At 35.5% G+C, this 25,841-nt stretch overlaps 1 protein-coding gene across 6 annotated transcripts in view; it reads right to left on the reverse strand.

Moving 5' to 3' along the window:
• LOC6505492 (ephrin type-B receptor 3) overlaps positions 1-25,593 on the reverse strand; it is a 75,527-nt gene extending 49,934 nt beyond the window's left edge. The window contains exons 1-5 of one of the 6 annotated variants that reach the window (XM_014904429.3): positions 25,448-25,589; positions 24,846-25,213; positions 15,097-15,176; positions 1,359-1,539; positions 217-702 (exon numbers count right to left, since the gene is read on the reverse strand). In XM_014904429.3, coding sequence (XP_014759915.1) covers positions 217-702; positions 1,359-1,539; positions 15,097-15,176; positions 24,846-25,083 — 985 coding nt within the window. In that variant the 5' untranslated portion in view covers positions 25,084-25,213; positions 25,448-25,589. Of the gene's footprint in view, positions 1-216; positions 703-1,358; positions 1,540-15,096; positions 15,177-24,845; positions 25,214-25,447 lie in introns of those variants that run through there. The other 5 variants (XM_001966230.4, XM_014904431.3, XM_032455894.2 and 2 more) reach the window with 5 other exon arrangements.
• Positions 25,594-25,841: the final 248 nt, after the last annotated feature.

Here is a 25,841-nt window from a genome sequence, read left to right on the forward strand (position 1 = left end):
ATACATATATCATTTGTATAAACCAAAACATTTCAAATAAATTGTATGAAATTGAACTGTGCTTGTTTTTACTAAAACCAATATTTAGAACATTGTTCAGCTCCCGAAAACGCTCGGTAACTGAACAATATCTAATATAATAAAATTACAATATATAAGATCCGATTGAAAATTAAGTTAGATTTCTGCTTCCGCAATGAATAAAATATAACTTACCAGTGCACGTGTTGTTTAATAAATTTGGTTCGTAGCCGCCTCTGCACCTACAGCCTCCTGTTAAAATGGTCCATTTACCATCGCCTTTGCATAAATATGTTGGGTGTTCATAAGGTTCAGCGTTTTTGACACAAGTTCCATTTTGTTTCTCAATAATTGTTATTTCTCTACCAGTTGGTGTTTCATTAAAATGAGCAAAGTTTTCAGTCACAGCTGGGCACGTAATGTAATACACCTTTACAGCTAATACGCTAATACAAGCGCCTTGATCTCGAAAAGCAAAATAAACACCCTTTTTATTTACTGCTATACTTTTTACTTCCGTATTAATATCTACATCGGAGTTTTGATTAAATCGTCCTTCTCCAGCTGCGATTCGTGCGATCAATTTGTAACTGTCGGTTTGCCATGGGGGTGGTTCTCTAGTTGCAGCATCAAATTCATAAAAAAGTAAGCTAAAAGTTTCCTTACATGATAAAGCATTTCCTAAAATTTTGAAATATATGAAAATAGTTTTAGGAAAGACGTCTCTTATCATCTTGTAAATCCAATATGTTGTTTTAATAAAATAATACTTTTGGTAGTTTTCTATAGCAGAAACTTGCAGTATCTAAATAAAAATTTTAAGTTTAAAAAACTTAATGGTGAAAAACATAAACGAGCTCCGGGCGTAGCCGATGTTAATATATTCTTGCAGTTAATTGAATATTTTCATTTTAAGGAAAAATAAAAATTTGAGTAACATTTAAAGCTTCTGTTTTCAAAAACATAAACGTTGTGTCATTTGCGATCGATTAGTTATATGACAGCTAAAGAACTTATATATCGGACTTAAATAGTGCGAGCAAAGTTTGTAGGTTGAAATTTTATCAAAATTGTTATTATGAGAAATTTGTTTTTAAATTAATATTACAAAGGTATCAGCTAAAACTACATCCGATATTTACAAAGAGTATATCTTCGCCAGAGCTTTCCTCTCTTCATTTAGATAAAGAAGAAATTCCGTTAAGATACGTAAGCAAAATAATGATATAGGATTCTATAGTTAGTTATAGGTAATTTATGCTATATTATTTATGCATAATTAATTTAAGGTTAACTCCATAATATCTTATACAGTTGATAAACCATTAAAAATATACCTGGAAATAAAGAACAATCGCGTATTGTGAATTGAATTTCAATGTAAAGTCGATTTGCAGGTCCACGATCAATAAACGGTGACCAAAGCCAGTTGTTGACATTGTGATATGCGACATCACAAACGACGTAGCTTCTCCAGTTAATGCCTTTTACAAAATCAGTGAATGACTCCTCGACCCACTAAAATTTAAAAAAATTATACTTTTATAATCATTCGAGTGCGTAGGTAAAATAGAAATATACTTAAATGTACTGTACATTTGTTTAAAACATTTTTCTTATTTATTTTATTTACTGTACACCTTAAGGAGTTAAGTGGGTTTGACGGCTTCAAGAAAATCGATGTTTTTTATTTTTTTACAAAATTCTACGGAATCTTGAGAATATTCTCCCAAATTTTCAAGTCAAGTAAGAGTTTTGATAAGAAAAGTTGCACGCTCGTGGTCAGGTATAGGCAGAGCGCAAACTTTTAACGCGTTTTTCTCAAAACTTTGTTTTCGAAGTCGCTAGTCAAGATTTCTCGGAAACTACTCAACCGATCTTGATCAAATTTTGTACAGGCCTTTCAGATACAATTCTCTAAAATTAAAAAAAAAAATGTTAACAAATTTCACTATAAATCCAATTTTTACTTGTTTTTTTTCCTTCGTTCAGTTTCTAGTTTGAGGTTTGTACTAAAAGAAAACATTTAGCTTTTTCATTTCGGATGATTCTGTCAGAAATTGTGCTGTCAACGCGAAAGCTCCTTTTTTCCCAGGGGTCGTGGGAAATGACGTCTCAATGGCTGACTGTTTAATATTTTTTTCTGAAAATTTCACAAATTCTTCTTCAAATATGTATGTACACATAATATGTAAATATTATGTGTCTCCTTAAGGGTTTAGGTGGAAAAACTTTGTTTGCTTTGTTTTGCCCTCGTTTTTCGTTTAAGAGGGTTTTGATTTTATAAACCAGGCCATCAATCCAAATGAAAGCCGTGAGAATTTTAACACCATAAGATTTGCTATCCTGGTGGTTGGTCCAGTGGAATATATAAGAGTTAGAAGTTGTTTTGGAACTCTGGGAATTTTTCTCTAAGAAAAAATCTTTTGAATTTTGTATATGCGAAGTGCTTTTTCCATTCTCAGATATCGAAGGGCTTTGACTCAGGAAACACCTAGATTGGGTGTTGTTGGCGCGAAGAAGTTTGGCTGCATAGTATGTTGAACGGTGAGTGGGCGACTGCGTCCCTGGCTTTGACTACTTTTGATGTCTTTATATACAGGACAGACCAAGTATTGCGCAGTATAGTTTTCGCCACAAATGTTTTCGACTTGGGCGGTCGCAGGATGCAAAAGTTCCTTGAGAGCGGCTAGTAACATGTTCCGGTAAGCTCATATCTCTGCCAAGGATGCTAGCGAATCGCATTCGGGCGGGAAGAACACTCCCTTTCTCAAATAACACCTTTCAACAGCCTATGCCGATAGTTTTCAAGGCACCTACCTCTAAAACGGGGCCTCCTATGGGACTACCGAACGGCGTGGTAAGCAAAACTTAGGGTCGGACTCCAAACTAACCGGTTGGGTCACTTGATGCAGTGTAAAGGCTCCTACAAGGAAAAAAGAAGAGCGGCTTTTATCCTAATGAGGGCGGACCCATCGGAAGAACCCATTGAATCAGCGCCTCTCTACGCCTAATCTTTTTAATATTTTTGCTACATTTGTTGACCTTCCCGGTTTGACGGCGGGTTACCAATGTGAGGACCTCGCCATAAGAGCTTCCCGCATTTCCTTTTGGAGGCTTTGTTTAGCATCCTTCTTCGCAGATGGGTTATTTGCAAATGGGACAGGCTTCTTCTTAGTTTCCCGCCATGACGCGTCGAACAATTCGTCGTGCCGCGCTGCAGCTCCCGCCTACATACTGGCATCAACTGCCTGCTATTCATTCAGTTTTTAATCGTATGTTTGATGGTAACCTGCTAGTAATTCTTGGTGATTTTAATTTACCAGAACTCACTTCGACATACACTCCTGGCCAAAATAATAAGTACACAGATATAGTGTTTATTTGTTTCGATATAACTCGATTTTTATGCAATGCACACCCGCCATTTTTTTTATATTGATAAGTTACAATGTTACACAATTTCTAAAACAAGAATGAAATATGGGAACCTCGTGGATTCAATACTAAGCTTAATTTTCTGCTGGGTAGGCGATTTTGGTCTGGTCAAAATAATAAGTACACCTGTGTATTTGATAAATTTTAAAGGATTAAAGCTAGATTCGAGTTAAGATATGTTGATTTTTATTATTTCCTAGCATATTTTAGTATATCCCAGGAAAAAAAAATTCTATAGTTGGGCAAAAAAAAGAGTTGTACAACAGAAAAAAAAAAAAAAAGGGTGTGTCAAGCCTACGCAAGACAGAAGTGAAACTTCTAGTATTCCTCTCTCTCTATTTTCATTTCATCATCTCTATTTTCTCTCTTAGGTTAGTTTGAAAATTAGAGGTTAAATAATTCAACGACGAAGCATGAATTTGCTTTTTCTAATATTTTCTTATAGATGAATGACGTTCGATTAATGTATAGTTCCAAAAATTTTCAATTTATTCACAAGTATACAATATTACATAAATAACAATATTACAATTAAAAATTACAAAGAAATTACAATGACAATTTACCAATCATGTGCCATTTTCATTGTCAATTTCATGAATATCATTTCCTAATGTCGTGATAATTGGGTTATGGTAACTAAAGTGCGAGATATATACGTGAGCACTTAAATCCTTAATGAATCGTGCAAAAACTGCATCGATTGTTGTCCCGTGTCTAGTCGTGCTAGTGTTCCTATCATTAACAATATCCAAATTGAGTGTGTTTTTGAAAAAGTTCAATAACTCTACAGATTCTTCCCTCGCGAAATTAACATTAAAATCTCCCGAAATGATCATAGGAATTTCGTGATAATTCTTATTCAATAGCCTCGAACCACCCTCTGTATATGGCAGAAGCACATGGTGGATAAAATCTTTGATATCAGTAATCGATTTACCTGGTGAGATATAAATCGACACCATAATAATTGTTTTCCCATTAGCCAGAGAGCATTCTGAGGCGTGGCGCAGTTCGCTGGTGTCTGAGAGAGAGGAAAGAAGAGAAGAGAGACAACGTTCGTGAGCGGCTCCCCCACCTCAACAAGCGCATATGGTGAGAGAGGGACAGTGAACGGTGAGCGGTGGTGGGGGTACTCGCATTTTCGTGTCGATCCTGACTCGGTTTTACTCCGTCCCCGAAAATCCATTACGCGCCTAAAGAAGTTTCACTTCAAAAATTGCTTTAATTCTGCAAAAGGAAGGATAAAATCTTTGGGAAATCGCTAAAAGACTTGGGCAGTCATTATGTTTGGTCCAGAATGCCCTAAAATTCAACATTCAATTCGAAACTCGAGGTCGGAAGAAGAAATCCTGTCAAACGACCGACACCCGAATCCTAAGTTTTTACTGCTCATCCATTGCTGCTCATATTGACCATGAAATATCGTCTAGATCAGTTCGTCGAAGACTTACTAATGCTGGCTTACAAGGACACATAGCCAGAAAAGTTACTCTCCTTCGAGGGAATAGATTAAAGATGAGGAAACAGTTAGCCCAAAATCATTTGGCATGATCTGGAACAGAGGGTTCCAAAAAGTGGAATAATGTCCTATGGAGCGACGAAACAAAAATAAATCTATTTGGTAACGACTCCAGAAAGAATGTACGACTTGTTTCGTCGACCCAAAGGCATAGAATTCGACGCCCGGTACTCGAAATAGACCGTTAAACACGGAAGCGGAAACATTATGATTTGGGACTGTTTTTCTTGGCATGGAGTCGTCCCGATTTACGGATTACCGATACTATGACCCAATTTGGATATAAAATTATATTGTCTGACATAATGCTGAGGAAGACATGCCCTTGAGTTGGGTCTTTCTACAGGACAACGACCCAAAACACACATCAAAGCTGGTCAAAGCTTAGTTCACCTAGTTTTTTATTTTTAAGTTAGAGGCTTTGAAGAATTGCTGTAATTATTTTTTTGACCAACCCTTTTTTATGTTTTTTAGGTTTAATCGACCATAAATTCTACAAATTTCGTGAATTATTCTTATGTTAAGTATTTTTATAATCAACATTGTGCCAGAAAACTAAAAGAAATTAAAATTGGTTCGTTACGGTTATCAAAAAAGATTTACGTGACATAGAAGAAATCTTATGAGCGTGTACTTATTATTTTGGCCAGGTGTGTATATACATGTGTTAAATGCAAAGAGGTCAGAAACTTCATAAAAATATGTTTGTATATATTTTAAAAAATATCTTAAATGAATGCAATCGATCTAATTTAAGGATGACTTTCGGTGTGGATCCAGATACACACATAGATTCATTAGAACAGGCTGAGCACGCTACTGTTGAGGGAACATCTAAATGGTCATGCAAACTAACAATTACAGGTACACATACAAAAACATTTCAAAGACATTACAGATTTAAAATAAATGTTAATTTTTTGATACCATACCTTATTTTTGTTTCATGAAAAATAATATTTTGTTTAAAAGATTCAATAAAATTTTCGCAAAATCATTTCATTATATTATTTTTATTTTAAAGAAGTATCGAATGTTACAAATTAAATTAAAATGTAAACTAATCTTACTGCATGTTTTTTAATAAGGATAATTTAATTTAACTTAAAATTTAAAGTCTTACCTAAAATGTATTAGTAAGCCTATACATATAAAAGGGCCATGCGGTGTTGAAAAAAATAATCCAATCAAAAATATATTTAGAATATGTGGATAAAAAAATATTTCAATATTCGGTCCCTTTTTTTGGGAAAAAAATGTTTCTATCCGCACTAGTCTCTCAGTTTTAAACGAAACTGGCTTCAAACTTTGCCGAATATATTCTAAAGCTATTCATATAACTGCACGATGGGAATTGATCCAACTTTGTTGTTTAAAAGTAAGAAGGTTGGAACTTTTCTAAAAAATTTTATTATTAGAAATTGATTTCATGATAATATATTTTCACAAGAATCTATCAAGTATTGCCTCTATTTGCGATATTATATATATATTAGAATATTCCATGAAAGGGTATATAAACATTGGTTGCACCGAAGTTGGTTCCACCAAATTTTTCACCGTTTTTTTATTTCTTGAATCTTCTCTTTGCGAGACTAACAAGAGGTGTATCTTATATTTTTAATTAACTAACAGTCATGTTGACTGATACAGAGTTAGACGGCCCTAAACAATCGATTGCTGGGTTGGAAGATCGTTGCGTCGCAGACGGGATCTGCTAGAAACCCGAGTCAATCCCCGAGCGAGGAGATTTGGGTGCGAAGACAGTTTTTGTTTGTAGGACTCTTTTTGCTTCTTAATTTCGTCTTTCACTGCGAGCATGGTGGATTTTTTTTTTGCGAACATACCAAGCTGCCCCAGTGATAGTTCTCAAGATTTTTGATTGTGCGCGCTGTATGATGTCTATGTTGCTGCTGCTCGTGTTCCCCCACAGCTGGGAGCCATACGTCCAGATTGGCTTTAGGACTGAATTGTAGAGTAGTAGCTTATAGTCCAGGCACAGTGCCGATCGTGGGTTTATGATCCAGTGGAGGCTGCTGGCTTACAGTTTTAGGTGCTCCTTCTTGCATTCGATGTGCTTACGCCAGGTGGACGCCAAGGTACGTTACTTCGTTAACTTGAGGGATCTTCATAACGTTTAGTGAAAGCGGAGGGCATGTTTGTCTATTAGGAGTAAACGTTACATATTTACACTTTTGTTCGTTTATTTTAATGCGCCAATCGGACCCACGTTTCCACTACTATTAGACAATTAGCCAGTTGGTCAGCGGTACGTTCGCCGACGACGTTGACGATGTTAGTTGTGCGTTTGTGGGAATATCCGCAGTATACAAAACATATAGACACGGGCCGAGTCCGCTTCCTTATGGAAGTCCAGCTTCGATAATGTAGGTGCCCGAAGTAGCTGCGTTGTATCTCACTGAGAATACCCTATTGTAGAGGTATGATTTCAGTAGCTTGTGGGTGTATGTTGGCAAATACGTTCTGATTTTGTGCATGGCTTAAAGGCCAATTTCGGTCGAAAGCTTGAGATATGACGAGAAAAATAGCGCTATAGAATTCTCGCTGTTCAAAGGCTGAGTGTATTTCAGATGTTAATCTCTTTACATGCTCGATGGTTCCGTGGTTTCTTCGGTATCATTATAATGATGGATTTCTTCCACTATTTTAGGAAATGGCCAAGATTAGCGATACATTTTGGAAGTTCGACCAACATCTTTGGCGTCAGTAGGTCACAACCGGGAGCCTTTATTGGTTTTAGCCCACTTATGACTTTTTCGATTTTGTCCGGCCGGAATCAAGGTGCAGTTGGCTGAGAGGTAGCCTGTAAAACTCTGGGGCGAGTTCTATGTGAGCACTTACGTACTTTTTGTATTTAAGCCAGTTCGTTTTTGGCGATGTCAGGCTGAGGGGGTGTTCGGTTATTTCTGGGCTTTGAATAAGAGTTAAAAGCAAGGCGAGTGGTCTGATGATAATTCCGAGACTGCTTTCGTACTTATTAGATTGCAAGGCATGTTTTTTGTCACCACAAAATCAATAAGGTCTGGGAGCTTGCGTAGGTCGGTTGGCCAGTATGCGGGACTTCCAAGGGAAACATAGTTCAGTTTATTTCTCACATTTATAATTGCATTGTACAATTGCCTTCATCTGGGAGTCACTAGACGTGATCCCCAGTGCGAATGTTTGGCGTTAGTCTCCTGCGGCATTAAAACGATCACCAAGTGAATTGTAGAAGTCCATAAATTGTCCTTCCGAGATTGAGAAACGAGGGGGGCAGTAAACGGCAGCGATTGAAAGACTTCCGTTTCTTGACTGAATTTGTATCAATGTGGCCTGCAAGAAGTTTTTTGCAAACCTTTTGTGAAAATGGTGTTTTAAGCGTTCTCTGATTAGAACTCCAGTTCCGCCGTGGGCTTCCCCATCTGGATGATCTGTGCAGTAGATTGTATATTTGAAAAGCCTCTTATTTGAAGGTTGTTTTTGTTTGTAAGATGCGTTTTCACCAGTAGCATAACGTCAATATGGTTTTCGATTAAGAATTGTGACAATTCTAGTTTATGCCGTGAGACACCATTGGCGTTCCACATTGATATTCGTAGAGTCTGCATAGATTATTTAGACTGTTGTGCTACGAGCAGCTGTATTACCATGTTCTGGTTTCGAAAAAGAGTTTGCATGGTCGTTTTCATGAATGAAATAAGCTCCATCATACCTTGTTAGAGGGTAAGCATCATAATTTGCGTTTTTCTATGTGGCTGGTCTGGGGCCTGTTGAGCGCTTTGTGAGTTAGGCTGAATTGGATTTTCCATTCCAGATCGTAGAGCATCGGCATTGGAGAAGCCGTTGGTGGGGTAAAGGCTTTGGCAGCTTTGGCGAAGAAGACGTACTGGCGTAGCTTTTGATGCAATGTACACATTCTGTGGATTTTGGTTGCGCGTTGCGGTCGCTTGAAGCATGCCTTGTATACCATACATCCTCTATAGTTTGCCGTATGATTGCCGCCGCGGTTTCCACATTTCTTCGCGGTACTGCCCTTGTTTGTAGTGCAGTAAGTGGAGTTGTGGGCTTCCCCGCAGACTACACAGATGCAGTATGATCTAGTGTGTCCATACTCTTGGCAGTTAGTGCATTGAACTGGACTGAGCATTGTCCAGATATTTGGACACGATTCGGAAGTGCTCTTCAGTCTTGGTTTGCACCTTTGTTTCATGGATGTTCCCTTTGATAAGCGGACAACATAAAAGTTGTCATCATTCCCGATCAACGTCGCAATTCGCTTGACCATTGAAAACTCAAGATGAGTTCCTTTCCCAAGATTTTATTCCCCCATTATCCACCCATCATGATTTCACGGCAAGCATGTTTGACATGTCATTAGTTCAAATTAACCAAGTTAGATATTTTTGAGGTCGGCTACTTGACCTGATGGAATGATCCGGATGGAATGATCCGGATGGAATGACCCTTTCTAGTGCTTGGTCTCTTCCGCGAGAACGGAATTAGGTGAACGGGTTTTGCGCGAGTTCCGGGGAGAAAGTAAAAATCATATTTAAAATATACCAAAAAGGCACGGGTAATCGAAGATACTCGAAAAGACGCTGAACCGCAAACTAAAATATATAAATACAAGAAAGGATAACTTTCAACCGAAGTTGATATTCCCTTGCAGTATCATTTTAAATTAATAGATTAGGATACGATATAGTAGTTCGATCTTTGTGAGAAGTTCGCGCTATTATTTTTTATAATATAATTCTAATATAATATAATATAATTTTTTGCGAAATTTTTTTCTAATCTCCAAAAATACTAAGGTTGTGTCGTTTTTAAGAATTCTGTTATAATGCAGTTTATTAGCTATACGATTGGGAAATAGTTGGGAAATAGGAATCAGATTAGTTGACCCAAAATCAAATCCACAGATAGCACCTCTGTAAAGCACCAACTAACTTGAAAAACAACAAACCTAACGCATTAACGATCGATCAGTTTGTTCCGAACGAACGAGCTGAATCTAGTCGCACTGTTCCGACCACAATCTATCCCAGCGCGGTATTTTGGAGTTGTGGCTGTCTCTTTCCCAAATATACTAAAATTGTTGGATGGAATTGAGCATTATTTCCGGTAGTACAACTGCGAGGGTCGTTCAATAAGTCCTTAGAAAATCCGACTGATGACGCTCGTAGTGTCGGTAAAGATTTTTTTTTTGGAAGTACCACTATCGATTGAAAAGCTGTCCAAATTTCAGCTGGATCGATAACTTAGGTCAATTTTTATCGTCGATCAAAGTTTGTAAAATACACGTGTTTGTAACAATGGACAAAAGCAAGTTCAGGGCTGTCATCAAACATCTCCATTTGAAAGGCTTAAATCCGAAGGATATCAAAGCCGAATTGAATGCAGTTCATGGCACATCTGCACCTGCGTTTGCGACGGTTTACAACTGGGTGAACGAATTTAAACGTGGCCGTTCATCCACAAAAGATGAACATCGTTCAGGACGTCCAGTTGAGGTGGCTCCTCCTGAAATCATCGACAAAATCCACAGTCGCTTCAATTTTGAATGAAAAATTGAATGTGAAAAAAATTTCGGCAAGATGGGTGCCGTGGTTGCTCACAGATGAGAATAAGCGCATTCGTGTAGTGGTTATGTTGGCGCACTTTCATCGCAATCAGGCCGAATTTCTTCGTCGATATGTCACTGGCGACGAAACCTGGATACATTACTACACTCCAGAAACAAAGAGACAGTCATCATAGTGGATTTTCAAGGGTGAACGGGGTCCGAAGAAGGCAAAAACTGTGCCATCGGCCGGCAAGGTGATGGCCATAGTCTTTTGGGATTCGAAGGGCATAATTTTTACTGACTACTTGTAAAAAAGGGAAAACAATAACAGGAGCGTATTACGCGTCGTTATTGCATCGGTTGAGCGAGGAAATCAAAGAGAAACGACCCCATCTGAACAAGAAAAAAGTCCTCTTGCATCAGGACAATGCGCGTGTGCACACCTGCGCTGTTTCCATGGCCAAAATCGAGGAATTGAAAATGAAATTGTTGCAGCATCCCCTTATTCACCAGATTTGGCCCCAAGTGACTATTTTCTTTCCCCAATCTGAAGCAATGGCTTGGAGGACGACGGTTCGCTTCCAACGAAGACGTCATTGCTCAAACAAATGAGTATTTTGAAGAGCTTCCGAAATTCTATTTTTTTGACGGGATAAAAATGTTGGAAAAAACGATTGGCAAAGTGTGTAGAGCTAAAAGGGGACTATGTTGAAAAATAAAAAAAAAATTCCTGCCAAAAACTGTGTTTTTATATATTTTTCTAAATTATTGAACGACCCTCGTACGTTGAATCGTTTTTGGAAATCAGAGGGTAATGATGATATGGTCAACACAGCCATCATTTAGATGTTTCTCCCATGCCGCCGATTTTCAGAGTTGATGGCACCAATTAGACTACCAGTGTATAAGAAATTCTTCCTTTGGCTGGGCCTTGCCTGAACACACCACTCGTGATGAGCTGCACTGAATTGGAGCTGTTGGAGGTGGTTCTTCGCTCAGAAAAGTAAAATATTCCGCTTGCACGACCTGGAATCAATCGCTTATACGGACATCTGTATTAATGTTTAATTCCAAATCCATGAGGTGATTCTGGCCACACTCTCTTTCCATAAAAAACTTCCTCGCCCTTTTAAGACTTAATTGGGATGCAAATCACCTCCCCTCTTAATATAGTAGACTTCTATTAATCAACTTACCAAAGGTACCAGTACTACTTACCAGTAGTAGAAAGAAACTTACCAAACTGTCGTCCTCTAGTTTGGCATATGCCCAACATGATCCCTTTAAGGTATTATGTTCGGACTACCACATCCTGTCTCTTTGCTCTACTTACGACCTTAAATCCATTATTTTAACCGCCTCATGTACTTAGATTAGATCAGAGAATATTTCATTCGGTGAATGAAACTCCCGACCATTAACTCCCGACTTTTAGCTGCTAAATGTAGCAGTTCAAAAAAAATTAACTCATTTATTGTTGTACTGTGAGCGTATGGTGTCTGCAAACTCTACCAATGGTTAATATTTATGGGAGTGAAAATTAAAAATAACATAATGCAGCCGCATATGGAACATGTTCACTTGTTTCTTTTTTTAAAGAAAAAACATTGCTCCCTTGTGCATTGTTCATGGAGGTCAGATCGAGCATGTGTGAATTTTTTCTAATTTTAAACTCTTGCAGAGGGTATTATTATTTTGGTCAAAATAAAGTAACACAGTGCAGGAGACATCTCCGACCCTATAAAGTATATATATTCTTGATCATGATCATTTCCTGACTACATATAAGAATGTCCATTTGTCCGTCATTCTGACTTTACTTATTGATTGGATATGCCATTCTTTTTAAGTTTGACAATTTTTTATTATTTAGTTTTATATTTTTGGTCAACATATATTATCCACAAAATTTCATAGAGTTCATCGATGAACTTAAATCTTTGCATGGCGATGTAGCACCATCTTATAGCACTGTGAAAAACTGGTATAATGAATTCAATCGTGGCCGACGCTCGCTCGAAGTCGAAGGTCGTCCAAAAACAGTCGTTGACGCCGTGCATGAACTGATAATGCAAGATCGTCATGTCATGTGAGATAGAGGCATCCTTGGGCATTTCTTCCAACAGCAAAAAAATTTGAAAAAATACAATCGCGGTGTTTCAAAAGACGTTTATAAGATCGTCACAGGTGACAAATCATGGATCTATGCTTATGAGCCCGAAACAAAACAGCAATCGACCGTGTGAGCCGAAGATGAGCCAAATCCAAAGAAAGTTGTTCGTGGAAGAAGCACTTGGAAGCAAATGGTGGCCTGTTTCTTCGGTAAAACAGGTAATGTGGCGACTGTTCCGGTTGAGCAACGTAGGACGGTCAATTCTGAGTTGTACACCACAATTTGTTTGCCTAAAATCTTCGGGGAAATTCGAAACACGAACAAGAGAATATGGATCATTCTGCACCATGACAATGCGAGCTCTCACACATCAGCTCAAACCAGCGCCTTTTTGATCGGCCAAAATGTCGAATTGATGGGTCATCCGCCATACAGCCCTGACTTGGCACAAAATGACTTCTTTTTATTCCCGCACATCAAGAGAAAAATGCGTGGTCCACGATTTTCGACGCCAGAAGATGCTGTTGAAGCGTTCAAAAACCATGTTTTGGAGGTGTCTCAATCGGAGTGGACAAAGTGCTTTGACAATTTGTTTGAGCGCATACAAAAGTGTATAAGTCTTGCTGGAGAATACTTTGAAAAACAATAAAACATTTTCATTATTAGGCCAGAAATATATATAGCAACACTCGTATAACTGAATGATCGGAATTGAAATAACTTTGCTATTTTTTAAGCTAGATGGATGGGACTTTCTAAGGGTTCCATTTTGGCAACTTAAGGATCGGTTGACTACATCTTATAGCGGCCATGTAACTGAACGATTGGAAATGCTAACCTTGTTATTTTTAAAGAGGCTTGGGGCTGTTTCCAACATTTTTATTAGAAAATTGATCTGTTGGTGAAATTCTCATAAGGATCGGATGTATATAATAATAATATAACCTGCTACATAACTGCAATGGTATATCATCTACGGCTCCGCTCGAAGTTAGCTATCCTTTCTTGATGTTGTACGATATATATTTCACGTTGTTTTGAGCATAGCTTGCAAATAACTGTTAACCGATTCGTGCGGTCGCAAAATAAGTGTTTGTCACTGAGACTTTGAGCAAAAAGTCAGAGAGCAACCGATTGAGTTGCTCGTATACAAATTTTGCTCGCGCTCAGTCAAAGCACACTTTTTTCTGTTTTCGTTTGGTCTGCTCATTCTAGGACAGTTTGCTTGCGTTCGACGATTCAAAAAGTCTTTGGTGCATGTATGTGTGTATGTGAAGTTTCGTAGGCTCAACTTGTCAATTTGCTTTGTAAATCTCTCGTGTAAACAGTGATTCATCAAATTTATTGAAAATGGGACGAGAAACTAATAAAAAATTGCATCAATTTATTATATTTATTTATATATATTAATTTATATTTTGTATATTAGATGTTAAGCTTAACTCAAAATAAATGAATTAAAAAAAAAATATTCATTTTTTAATTAAAATAATCAATATATTAGTTTGAAATTGGAAAAATTCACGTTTAAAATTTTAAGAAGTTTTTTCGTGAAAATTGCATGTACCATGTGCCACTGTGCAGCGAAACGAAAACAAATTATTGAAAAGACTTTTTGCGCTGACTTTTTCAGTCAATCGGTCTTTTACTGAGTCTCTCTCCGCGAGCGTCACTCGAATCTCTCATTGAGCGATGTTCGGTAGACGAGAGTTTCATGATTGGCTCATCGTAATTCGTTCAACAAAAAACCGAAACAAAACAAAACAAAGAAACCGAAACGGCATGCTTTTTTTCGGTTGCTCTCGCGAACAGAGCGTAAGCAAAAAATCGGGTAACAGTTATTTGCAAGCTATGGTTTTGAGCAAAATTTAAAGAAAGAGAGATCGTTTTATATGCCTTTTATCAGACACGTGACTGTCGTTTGTCTTGGCGCGTATTCTTGTCTTGGTGCGTATTGAAAACTTTGGACGCGTTTTTATTAAGAACATATTATTATTTCAATATGTTCTTTCTTCAAGCACTAAACGAACTAATATACTTATGAAATATTTTCTATTTTTTGATTTCAGATGACCATGTCGGGACTTATTTTTGAAAGACTTATTTTTTAGGAATCACACGAAATCTGTTATCTATGATAATTTTCATTATTTCTCAAAAAAAAAAAACTACGAAATTTCCTCCGAATAAAGAAAAATATTATGCAAAACATTTTAAAACATTAGTTTTCTTACAAAAAAATCGAGTAACACAGTCTTTTTTGGCGTTGCTAACTGCGTAGGCCCCTTAAAAAAAAAGGGCCCTCGCCTGATCCCTTCTATCCTTTTTTCATTATTTATGAAGTTTTTAGCCGTTTCCGTTAGTTTGTTTTTCATAAGATGCATAGGTGCAGGAGAGTGAAAATAAATTTGATAACATGTATTGACGATTACTTACCCCAGGAGTTTGTGCTTGCGGGCCATATGGATATCTGGTCCATTCTAAAGTAGCTTCTCGTGTTGTATCCAACAAAACAACTAGAATTGTTAATAAATAATGACATTTTTAACACATTTAATGAATATCACACTTGAATGTTGAATGTTTGAGTTAAAGGGTAAGCCTGTCAGCCTGATAATTATAAGACTCAGAAGACTAAGAAGACTAAGACTAAGAAGATATGTAGACTTCATAGGGTACGAGATGCCTCCACAGCATACTTTTGACCCAAATTACCTTCCGGGGAAACCTTTTTTAACAAATTGTATATATAAATAGTCTCTATAAATATGAAATCACAAGTCATTATATTAAAATATAAGACATTAAAAACAATTACAAATCGTATATTCTTCTATTTCTTTCTGAAAATAATTCATTGAGTCTTCAAAAGGTTAAGCCAGTCTATTCGCTATTCGTGATGAAGTACCGGGCTGTGTGCTAAAATACTGTGCCAGGTCTTTGTGAAAACCTATTCCAAAACTTTTCGACTAATCTTCAGAATCTTCGATTTTTCCCCTTAAGTGGAAAGAAACTTTAATAAATCCCCTGCATAAAAAAGGAAAAAATTCGACGCAGCCAACTACATAGACATCACCAAATTGTTTGGTGATTCCAAAATTATTCAAAAAATTAATAACTCCTCACTTGCAACACGGTTGCTCTTCAGTCATTTCCCCATGTCAGTTTGGTTTCATTAAGGGTCGCTCCACCACCACTAATTTATTGAAGTTAACATCCTTTGTCATAGATGGCTTTCGAAAGGGACTTCAAACAGATGTTATTTACACATACAATTTAGTATTTTTTACACATATCATTAGTAAAGCATTTGCTTCTTTTATCACTCACTCCTGTTGAGTAAACTTAAGCTTTTGGGATTCCCTACAGACCTTCTTACGTGGATTTCCAGCTATTTAGATGGAAGAACACAGAGTCTTATTCAAAAATTAACATTCCCGTTATTCCGTTCATCTGGAGTTCCTTAAGGAAGCCATCTTGGCCCGTTACTGTTTGTCTTCAATGCAACGCATTCAAAGAGGTTCCGACTCAATTTATTCCTTTCAGAAAACAAAGCCTCTCAGAGAGAAAAGCATCTTTCGAGCTTTGATCTGCAAAAAGCTTCAGCAAGGGTAGCTATAAAAAGGACTAAGAGCCCCAAAGTTAAGGTAGTTCGGAAATTCTAAGCAGTTAAGAAATCACACTGACCGCTACCGAAATAAATAAGAAATACAAACATTAAAATGGCTGAACCAGTGGCACAAATCCAGTTATTCTCCGAGCTACACCTTAATCAGGCTTTAAGCCAGATTAGGCAAGTTCCCAATTTTAATGGAAGCACCAGGGAATTAAGTGCATTCATCAGATGGATCGAATATATTTTAAATTTGTATCCATCAACTGATCCGCGTCAAACAGCTGAATTCTTCAGTGCAATTGAGATGCAATTATCAGGAGATGCCCAGCGAGTGTCCCAGCTATCAGCAGCAACCAATTGGCCCGATCTAAGGATTGCTCTCATCGATGAGTACAAAACCCAAACCCCATGCGAGGAATTACCAAGACGACTCTACAACACCCCTTTCAATGGAACTTACGAATAGTAAGTTCGTCGAGGATCTAGAATATAAAATATTTGTCATAACAAACAAATTGTCGTTAGAAAACAATAATTTAAATACAATGATTTATAATAATGCCATGAATAATACTGTTAAAGATGTAATAATGAGAAAACTTCCTGACAGGTTATTTATGACATTAGCAAGGTACGATATAACTACAGTTAGTAAACTTAAACAAGTAGCACAACAAGAAGGTTGTTATGATTCTGGTTCTGATAAAGTTAAATCACAACATAATTCAAAACAAAACGGACAAGATAGGAGAAATTATCAAAGAAATAATAATTTCCAAAGAAATAATTCCTTTTATAATAATAATAATCAACAAAATTATAATCAGCAAAGTAACTATAGACAACCAAATAATTTCAATCAACAACAATTTCAACAGGAATTGCAGCAAAATTTAAATCATGGTAGAGCTCAGAATCCTATGAATTATCAACAGCCAACATCTTCTTTACAAGGTACTAATTCTAACAAACCAGTGAAGAGACAGCGTGAATATTCAAGCGATCAATCTAAAATGGAAATCGAAAATTTTCATCAAATAGCCTCGGATCCAATAAAAGAAATAGAAACCCTTACATCAGAATAACTATTAACAATCGCTCATTTAAATGTGTAATAGATACAGGAAGTTCAATAAACCTAATAAAAGAAAATTATTTTAATTTTCCACAAACATTAAAAACGTCAGAAGTGCACACAATTAATGGTGTAATTAAATTAAATAAGTCCGTAAATTTCAAATCAAGTAAACTTTGTCCCATCGATCAACCATTTTGGGTTCACAATTTTTCGCAAAAATATGACAAATTGATAGAAAGAGAGTATTTAGAAGCATGTGAAGCAATAATTAATTATAAACAGGCAACAGTCACTTTGAGTGGATTTGTTTTTTCCATGATATATAACCACGAAGATTTTAAGAATTCCGAAATGGAAAAATTGGAAGATTATCTCAGTCCACCTTCATCTGAGGATATACATATCTTTTAATTTTGCAATTAATAATGACTTAGAAGAAAATAATAAATTTCGAATAAATCATCTTAATAAAGAAGGAAGAACTAAATTAAATAACATTTTATTTGAATTTAGTGATATCCAGTATAGGGATGGTGAAAATTTGACCTTTACCAATGCTGTAAATCATTCAATCCAAACCAAACATGAAGATCCTATTTACAAAAAACCTTATAAATACCCCCATCAAGAAGTCGAAGTCCAAATAAAAGAAATGATAAATCAGGGAATAATACGTAAATCGAAATCCCCTTATTGTTCTCCAATATAGATAGTCCCAAAGAAAGAGGACGCATCAGGGAAAAAGAAATTTCGAATAGTAATAGATTATCGAAGTCTAAATGAAATAACTATTGATGATAAATATCCGATACCAGTTATGGATGAAATACTTGACAAACTTGGAAAGTGTCAATATTTTACAACAATTGACCTTGCCAAGGGTTTTCATCAAATTCAAATGGATGAAAATTCTATTTCAAAAACAGCTTTTTCAACTTAAAATGGGCATTACGAATTTATTAGAAGATTTAATATACCAGCATTGCCTTGTTTACATGGATGACATAATTGTATTTTCTACTTCATTAGAGGAACACATATTGTCTATAAAAAAGGTGTTTTCAAAACTTCGAGAAGCTAATCTTAAACTTCAACTTGACATATGTGAATTTATGAAAAAGGAAACCGAATTACTTGGACATATAATAACAACAGAAGGAATAAAGCCAAACTCCCAAAATATTGAGGCAATACAAAAATTTTCAATACCAAAAACCCAAAAAGAAATAAAATCATTTTTAGGTCTCTGTAGATTTTATAGAAAATTCATACCTGATTTTTCAAAAATTGCAAAACCCATGACTGTAAACTTAAAGAAAGGTTCCACTATAAATTCAACAGATAAAGAATATTTAGAAGCATTTGAGAAATTAAAACTTCTCATTACATCAGACCCAATTTTAATTTACCCTAACTTTGAAAAATTATTTTCTTTAACAACAGATGCTGGCAATGTCATCATAGGCGCAGTATTATCACAAAATCATAAACCTATTTGTTATGCTAGTAGAACTCTTTATGAAAATGAAATTAATTATTCAGCAATAGAAATAGAGCTTCTGGCTATAGTCTGGGCCACTAAATATTTTAGGTCTTATCTCTTTGGTAGAAAATTCGAAACCAAATATGAAACTACAAAGATGGAGAATAAAATTAAACGAGTTTGACTTCACTATTAAATTTTTGCCGGAAAAGAAAACCAGGTAGCTGATGCTCTGTCAAGAATGAAGCTAGAAGAAAATTTTTTTGAAGAATCACCGGATAGTACCCAGTCATTACCCACAATAGCAACAGTACATAGTGCACAAGAAGACAATCAGAATTATATAGAAATAACGGAAAGACCTTTAAACTATTACAATAGACTAATTGAATTTCATAGAGGAAATTCAAATGAAGTTAAATTGACCCAATACTTTCATAAAACCTACCTTAAAATAATTTATAAAGAAATTACAATATGCAAAAGAATTAATTAAAGAATATTTATGCTCCAAAAAAAGTGTTATTTATTTTCCGTGTGAGATGGACTTCATAATATTTCAAAATGCTTATATAGAGATTATCAGCCCAAATAACTTAACCAAAGTTATGAAAACCAAAACGAAAACCAAAGGTAAGCAATCCTTATTTTGAATTTTCAAGAATTTACAGAATACATAGAAGGCATTGAATTAGGAATGGAATTTACAAGATTAGGCATATTCAACCCAAAACTCCTAAAACATGACCCGCTTAAACATATTAATTCAGAAAACTTGTTAAATATCAAAAAATTTACTTGGTTACAAGTTAATACTAACGAAATATTGATAATTTCTCATATTCCTCGTACTATCATTAAAACCCCCATTTATAAAATTTTACCGTATCCGGATCAGAATCAGAATATAATAACCGAAACATTGCATGATAAATATTACATAAAAAATCAGCAAGTCTTTAAAGTAAAAACAAAAGAAATAGTAAATAATAAATGTATAATAGGTCTCTTAAGACAAACAAATGTAGATATACAAAAATGTACAAGAACTTCGAATTAAATTATATTGAACCCAACATTATAATAACATGGAATTTGCCAAAAACTTTGTTAAATCAGAATTGTATAAATAAAGATCTAATAGCAGAAGGAAACAATATAATAAAAGCATTCAACTGTTCTATACAAATAGAAGATGTAATAATAACAAATACTATGCTTGATTACACCCGAACTATTTATGTAAACAACAACATAACTAAACTCGAACCTTTATCCTATATCGTAGCTAAAGAAATATTCCAAAACCATTAAAAACAATATTTTACAACCCAAACAATTTTGTTAATACTACTAGCAATAATAATTATTATTATAATCATATATTTGATTTATAAATTTAAGAACATCCCAAAAAGGATAATAATTAATTATAAAAAACAAAAGGTTATAACTCCCGAAGAAGAAACTAAAAGTTCAGAGAATAAAGAACATGACCTAAAGTTATACCCCAAACTAACCGCCTGAGGTCAGGATTTATTCTTAAGGATGGGGAATAACATATCAAAAAAATTTTTTTAAGTGTATATCAGTAAATTTTGTAAACCGAAGCTGAAGCCTTTTGTATTGAAATTCGTAATCCAGCTGCAAATAGCCTCATACCAATTTTTGTAAAGAAAACATAAACATTTAATTATTCCAATTCGGCTGAAAACAGCCTCATTTCAGATTTCCAATTTCTAAGAGTCACTTCAGATTGAAAACCAAAACAATATTTTGGTAAACAGAATCCCGACTCAAATCTTTCTCACTCCTTTTAAGTGAATAAAAACTAAACATATTATACCATTCTTAAATGGGAACCCACTTCACAGGAAAATTCACATTTTCTTGTCACCTCGATTAATTGAGACCCAAAAGCCTTCCACGTCAACTGACACCTAAAGTAAGAGGTTCCGATTCAATTTATTCATTTCAGAAAATAAAGCCTATCAGAGAGAAAAGCTTCTTTCGAGCTTTGATCTGCAAAAAGCTTCAGCAATAATAGCTATAAAAAGGACTAAGAGCCCCAAAGTTAAGGTAGTTCGGAAATTCTAAAATTCTAAGCAGTTAAGGAATCACACTGTATCAAAACCGAAACTCAAATAAAAATATATTTTTTTCAAACTATTTTGAAGAAGATATTTAATTACATATATAAATATGAGCTGCTACTTAACTGCAAGGGTTTATCAAATTCGGCTCCGCCCGCTTTTCTTTTGTTGTTGTTAATAAATTTCCGCTTTGAGTTTGGTTGGTTATTAAAGCTAAGGTTGTTTGTTTTATCAAAAGATGAGGGAAAGAATTTATTGACCCTTATATAATTAAACGGTTACGGTTATAATTATACGGTTCATGTGTCGGCTCTTGAAGGACTTAACTGGGATGCAAATCTTCACCTCCCTTTGTATTATAGTAGACTCTTACTAATATACTTACTTCCTAACAAAACGTAGAACAATACTGGGTGTCGGTTTCCTACACAACCTTATCAATGGTGATGGAACATCCATTTTAAATTACTTACTTAAATGCCTTAGCATGCGCGAAGTGACACTATATATAGCCCAAGAATTACATAGTCTTAAATTAATCCATTAATTGTTGTTTATTATTGTGATATGAAATTTTAAGAAAGGAATATGCTCTTATTCTTATACACACTGTTACTCAGGAGCGCTCGCAAGGTCGATTTGTTTTTTTTTTTTTGGGAAAAGCGTTATAACTTCAATAATTTTCATATTATACCCTTGGGAGGGTATTATAATTTTGGTCAAAAGTTTGAAACGCAGTGAAGGAAACATCTCCGACCCTATAAAGTATATATATTCTTGATCAGGATCACCTCCTGAGTCGATATAAGCATGTCCGCCAGTCTGTCGGCTTCTACGCAAACTAGTCTCTCAGTTTTAGAGCTATTGAGTTGAAATTTTGCACACATCTTTCTGATACCAAAACCTGGCAAAGACCGCACAATTGCTTCATCATATAGACCAATTAGTTTACTAACGTGTATATTAAAACTCTTCGAAAAATGCCTCTTGGCACATATTACCCCACATCTCAGAACACACAACAAAATCCCGACTCATCAATTCGGTTTTCAAGAAAAACATGGAACCATCGAGCAAGTCAACCGCATAACTTCTGAAATCAGAAATTCATTCGAACAAAGGGAGTACTGCACTGCGATATTTCTGGACGTATCACAAGCTTTCGACAGAGTATGGCTACAAAGTTTAATGCACAAAATAACAGAAATGCTCCCAACCAACACTCATAAACTTCTGAAGTCATACCTTTACAACAGGAAATTCTCAGTAAGATGTAATGCTGCCATGTCCGATGATTACATCATCAGTGCCGGAGTTCCTCAAGGCAGCGTGTTAGGACCAACACTCTACCTTATCTACACTGCGGACATCCCAACGAGCATGCAACTCACCACATCCACTTTTGCTGATGACACAGCGATCCTAAGTCGATCGAGATGCCCCAAGCAACCAACGGCGCAACTTGCTAAACACCTGATGGCAGTGGAGAAATGGCTATCCGACTGGCGAATCAAAGTTAACGAACAAAAATAGCCGCTCGCCCCTTAGCCTGGACTATAAGGTACTCCTATACAAAACAGTTCTGAAAGCAATCTGGATGTACGGCTTTTAGTTCTGGGGGAATGCCAGTAACAGCAGTGTGGACATAATGCAAAGAACACAGTCGAAATTTCTCAGAACCATCACCTTGATGCCACTCGTCAGAGAAGAGATAGCACAAATTACAACAAAGTACTACAACAGGCTATCAGTATAAATCATCTCGCGAGAGCCCTCACGCGAATTTCTAGCAGTTCCCGCCTACACCGCAACGACCTTCCAATCCAGCGCTAATTATTAGGACCATGAGTCTCTATTCAGTTAAATTAAACTATTAGATAACGAATTATTTTAAGATTTGCAACCTTATTGTTAGACTCATAAAGAGAAGATCCAATAAATAAAATCAAGCTTAAAAAAAAAAAACAAGAAAGGAAAGCTAACTTCGGGCGGAGCCGAAGTTTATATACCCTTGCAGTTGAGTCGCAGTCCGCTAGGTGGCGCCACGCATCGTATATTATTAGATATAAAGCGGATCGTATATAGACGGCCGATCCTTATGAAATTTGGCAGATCATATAAGATGGCCCAAATTAGAATTCACAGAAAGTCCCATCCTTTTAACTTGAAAAACAACGAAGTTATAGCATTTCCGATCAATCAGTTATATGGCAGCTATAGGATATAGTTGGCCGATCCTTATGAAATTCGACAAATCAGATTGTTTTTTTCAAAATAGAATCTGTACCAAATCCCATCTTTCTAACTTAAAAAACACCAAAGTTATGCCAATTTCGATCGTTCTATGACAGCTATAGGATATAGTCGGCCGATCCTTATGAAATTTTGTACATAAGATATTTTGATAAAATATAACATGTGTAGAAAGTCCCAACCTTCTAACTTAAAAAACACCAAAGTTATGGCATTTCCGATCAATCAGTTATATGGCAGCTATGGGATATAGTCGACCGATCCCGGCCGTTCCGACTTATATACTGCCTGCAAAGGAAAAAAGGGTGTGTGCAAAGTTTCAACTCGATAGCTTTACAACTGAGAGACTAGTTTGCGTAGAAACAGACAGACGGACATGCTCATATCGACTCAGGAGGTGATCCTGATCAAGAATATATATATATATTTTATAGGGTCGGAGATGTTTCCTTCACTGCGTTGCTCACTTTTGACCAAAATTATAATACCATCTGCAAGGATAAAAAAACATCCTTCTTTTTCTTGCAGGTAGTATATAACGGAACGGCCGGGATCGGTCGACTATATCCTACAGCTGCCATATAACTGATTGATAGGAAATGTCATAATTTTGGTGTTTTTCGAGCTAGAGGGTTGGGATTTTGTGCACATGTTAAATTTGCACAAAATTTGTAAAAAATTCCAAGATATCATATCTGCAAAATTATATAAGGATCGGCCGACTATATCCTATAGACTTAACTGAACGATCGGAAATGGAACAACCTTACCTGCAAGGGTATATCAACTTCGCTTCCGCCAGGAGTTAGCTTTCCTTTCTTGTTTTTTAATGAAATTTGTCTAGTTTTATTCAGTATTAATGAGACATTGATATGTGGCATAAATGGCAGAATTTTTGTACATTTTTCAGAAAAACACGAATAAAAGTTGAAAATTTCAGTTTCTTGCGTACAAATTCTTTTTGTTTAAAAAAATCGAATATATATTTTTTCAAAAGCTACAACCTTAAACTACTGAAAGACACCGTCAATTTTGAAATCGGTTAAAAAAAAAAACGCGTTCAGAAATTTTTAAGCGCAAAAAGTTTTGAAAAATGTTTTTTAACAATAAATCAAGATGTTTAGGATGTTATAAATATTTCATACACGATTTTGTGTTAAAGCCGAATTTTAGAGCAAATATGAATAAAATTTTGTCTGGTGACACCAATGTTCCCACTATCTCAAATTTGAAGAATCAAAAATGTTTTACATTTACGCAAATTTCTCCCAAGCCAAAGTACTTTTGGCAAATGATTTAATAAAATCCATCTAATGAAAACCATTCCTTTCATTTGGTCCTTTCATTTGGTCACTCATTCGGATTGAACGAAAAATTTTCAATTCGTTGGCTACATGGTGTCTCAACGCGGTAGCTACAAGCCAGGGCATGCGTGTCGCCACCTAGCGGATTGCCGTCCTTTGTGATATACTACATATATGTATGTATGTACATTCATATGTATATATATTAGCCCACCGTCTCGAAAAAAATACGGCAATAATTATATTGCCTAAAGAGGAAACCCTGATTAAGAATATGATAACTTATTTACTGTCGTGCATACTTTTGGAGAAGTCGAATGCCATCCGCAAGCGAACAATAATATATTATAGCCCTTACCTTGATCAGCTCGTGCATATCGAAAATGAATCGTTAACACAATAAACCAAATTATTAACAACCGAGATGTCCTTGATGCAAACTGATGTTCCTTTTGGGCAACTAATGGTTTTTCAGAAGTGGGCGCAAATTGTATTTTTCTCAGAAGATCCTTTTCGATACACAAATCTCTTTTAGGATAAAATGTGGAACAGATTTTTTGTCCTCCACCTTGACTAGTGCAGAGAGTAGATTCCATTTTTGAATCTAATATATCAAACAATTTTTTCCTTGTAGATTTTTTATACGTATATATTTTAACGGAAAATTCATTTGACGAGTCCCTTGTCTTGTCTCAGCAGCATTAGATGTCAATATTCAAGTATTAGCTGAAATAATTATAATATTTAGTAATCTTTGAAATGAAGTTTTTTTGTGTTCGATCTGATACAACAGACTACATAAAAAGCACAAATTTTGATGCAAACGCATTAATACTTATTCCTGCATTTTTTGGTGGAATACGTATTTTTATCTCTGTACATACATAGTATATACATTTTAAATTTTTATATGCACAATGAATAAGAGTTAGGTTTATAAAAATTGTAAATAAATTTTACCTATGATTTTCATGTTTTCTTTGGAAATTTAAATGATTTACATTACTCATTGAATTATTTGAATGATAACACCACCAGCAAATTCATCACAAATACATGGTATAAATGTATGTATTAGGTAAAGGTGGAGAAATATCGATGCATTATGTATGCATAATCATCGATAAAAACATCGATGCATCAATGTTTATTAAATTTTGAGAAACTTTTGCGTTAGAGTCTGTTTATTTTGTTAGTTGAATTTATCAAAATTATTTTTTTTTGGAAGAATATTCGGAAATTTTTTTTAAATATTTTTTTTCTTCTTGAGTATGGATTGTGTGTCTTGAGTCCTCAATACGGAGTACAAAAAAACTTTCTGACTTTGGCTCTTATGGGACTTAATTGGGATGCA

The sequence above is a fragment of the Drosophila ananassae genome (genome assembly GCF_017639315.1).
Source record: "Drosophila ananassae strain 14024-0371.13 chromosome 4 unlocalized genomic scaffold, ASM1763931v2 tig00000054, whole genome shotgun sequence".
Taxonomy (NCBI): Eukaryota; Metazoa; Arthropoda; class Insecta; order Diptera; family Drosophilidae; genus Drosophila; species Drosophila ananassae.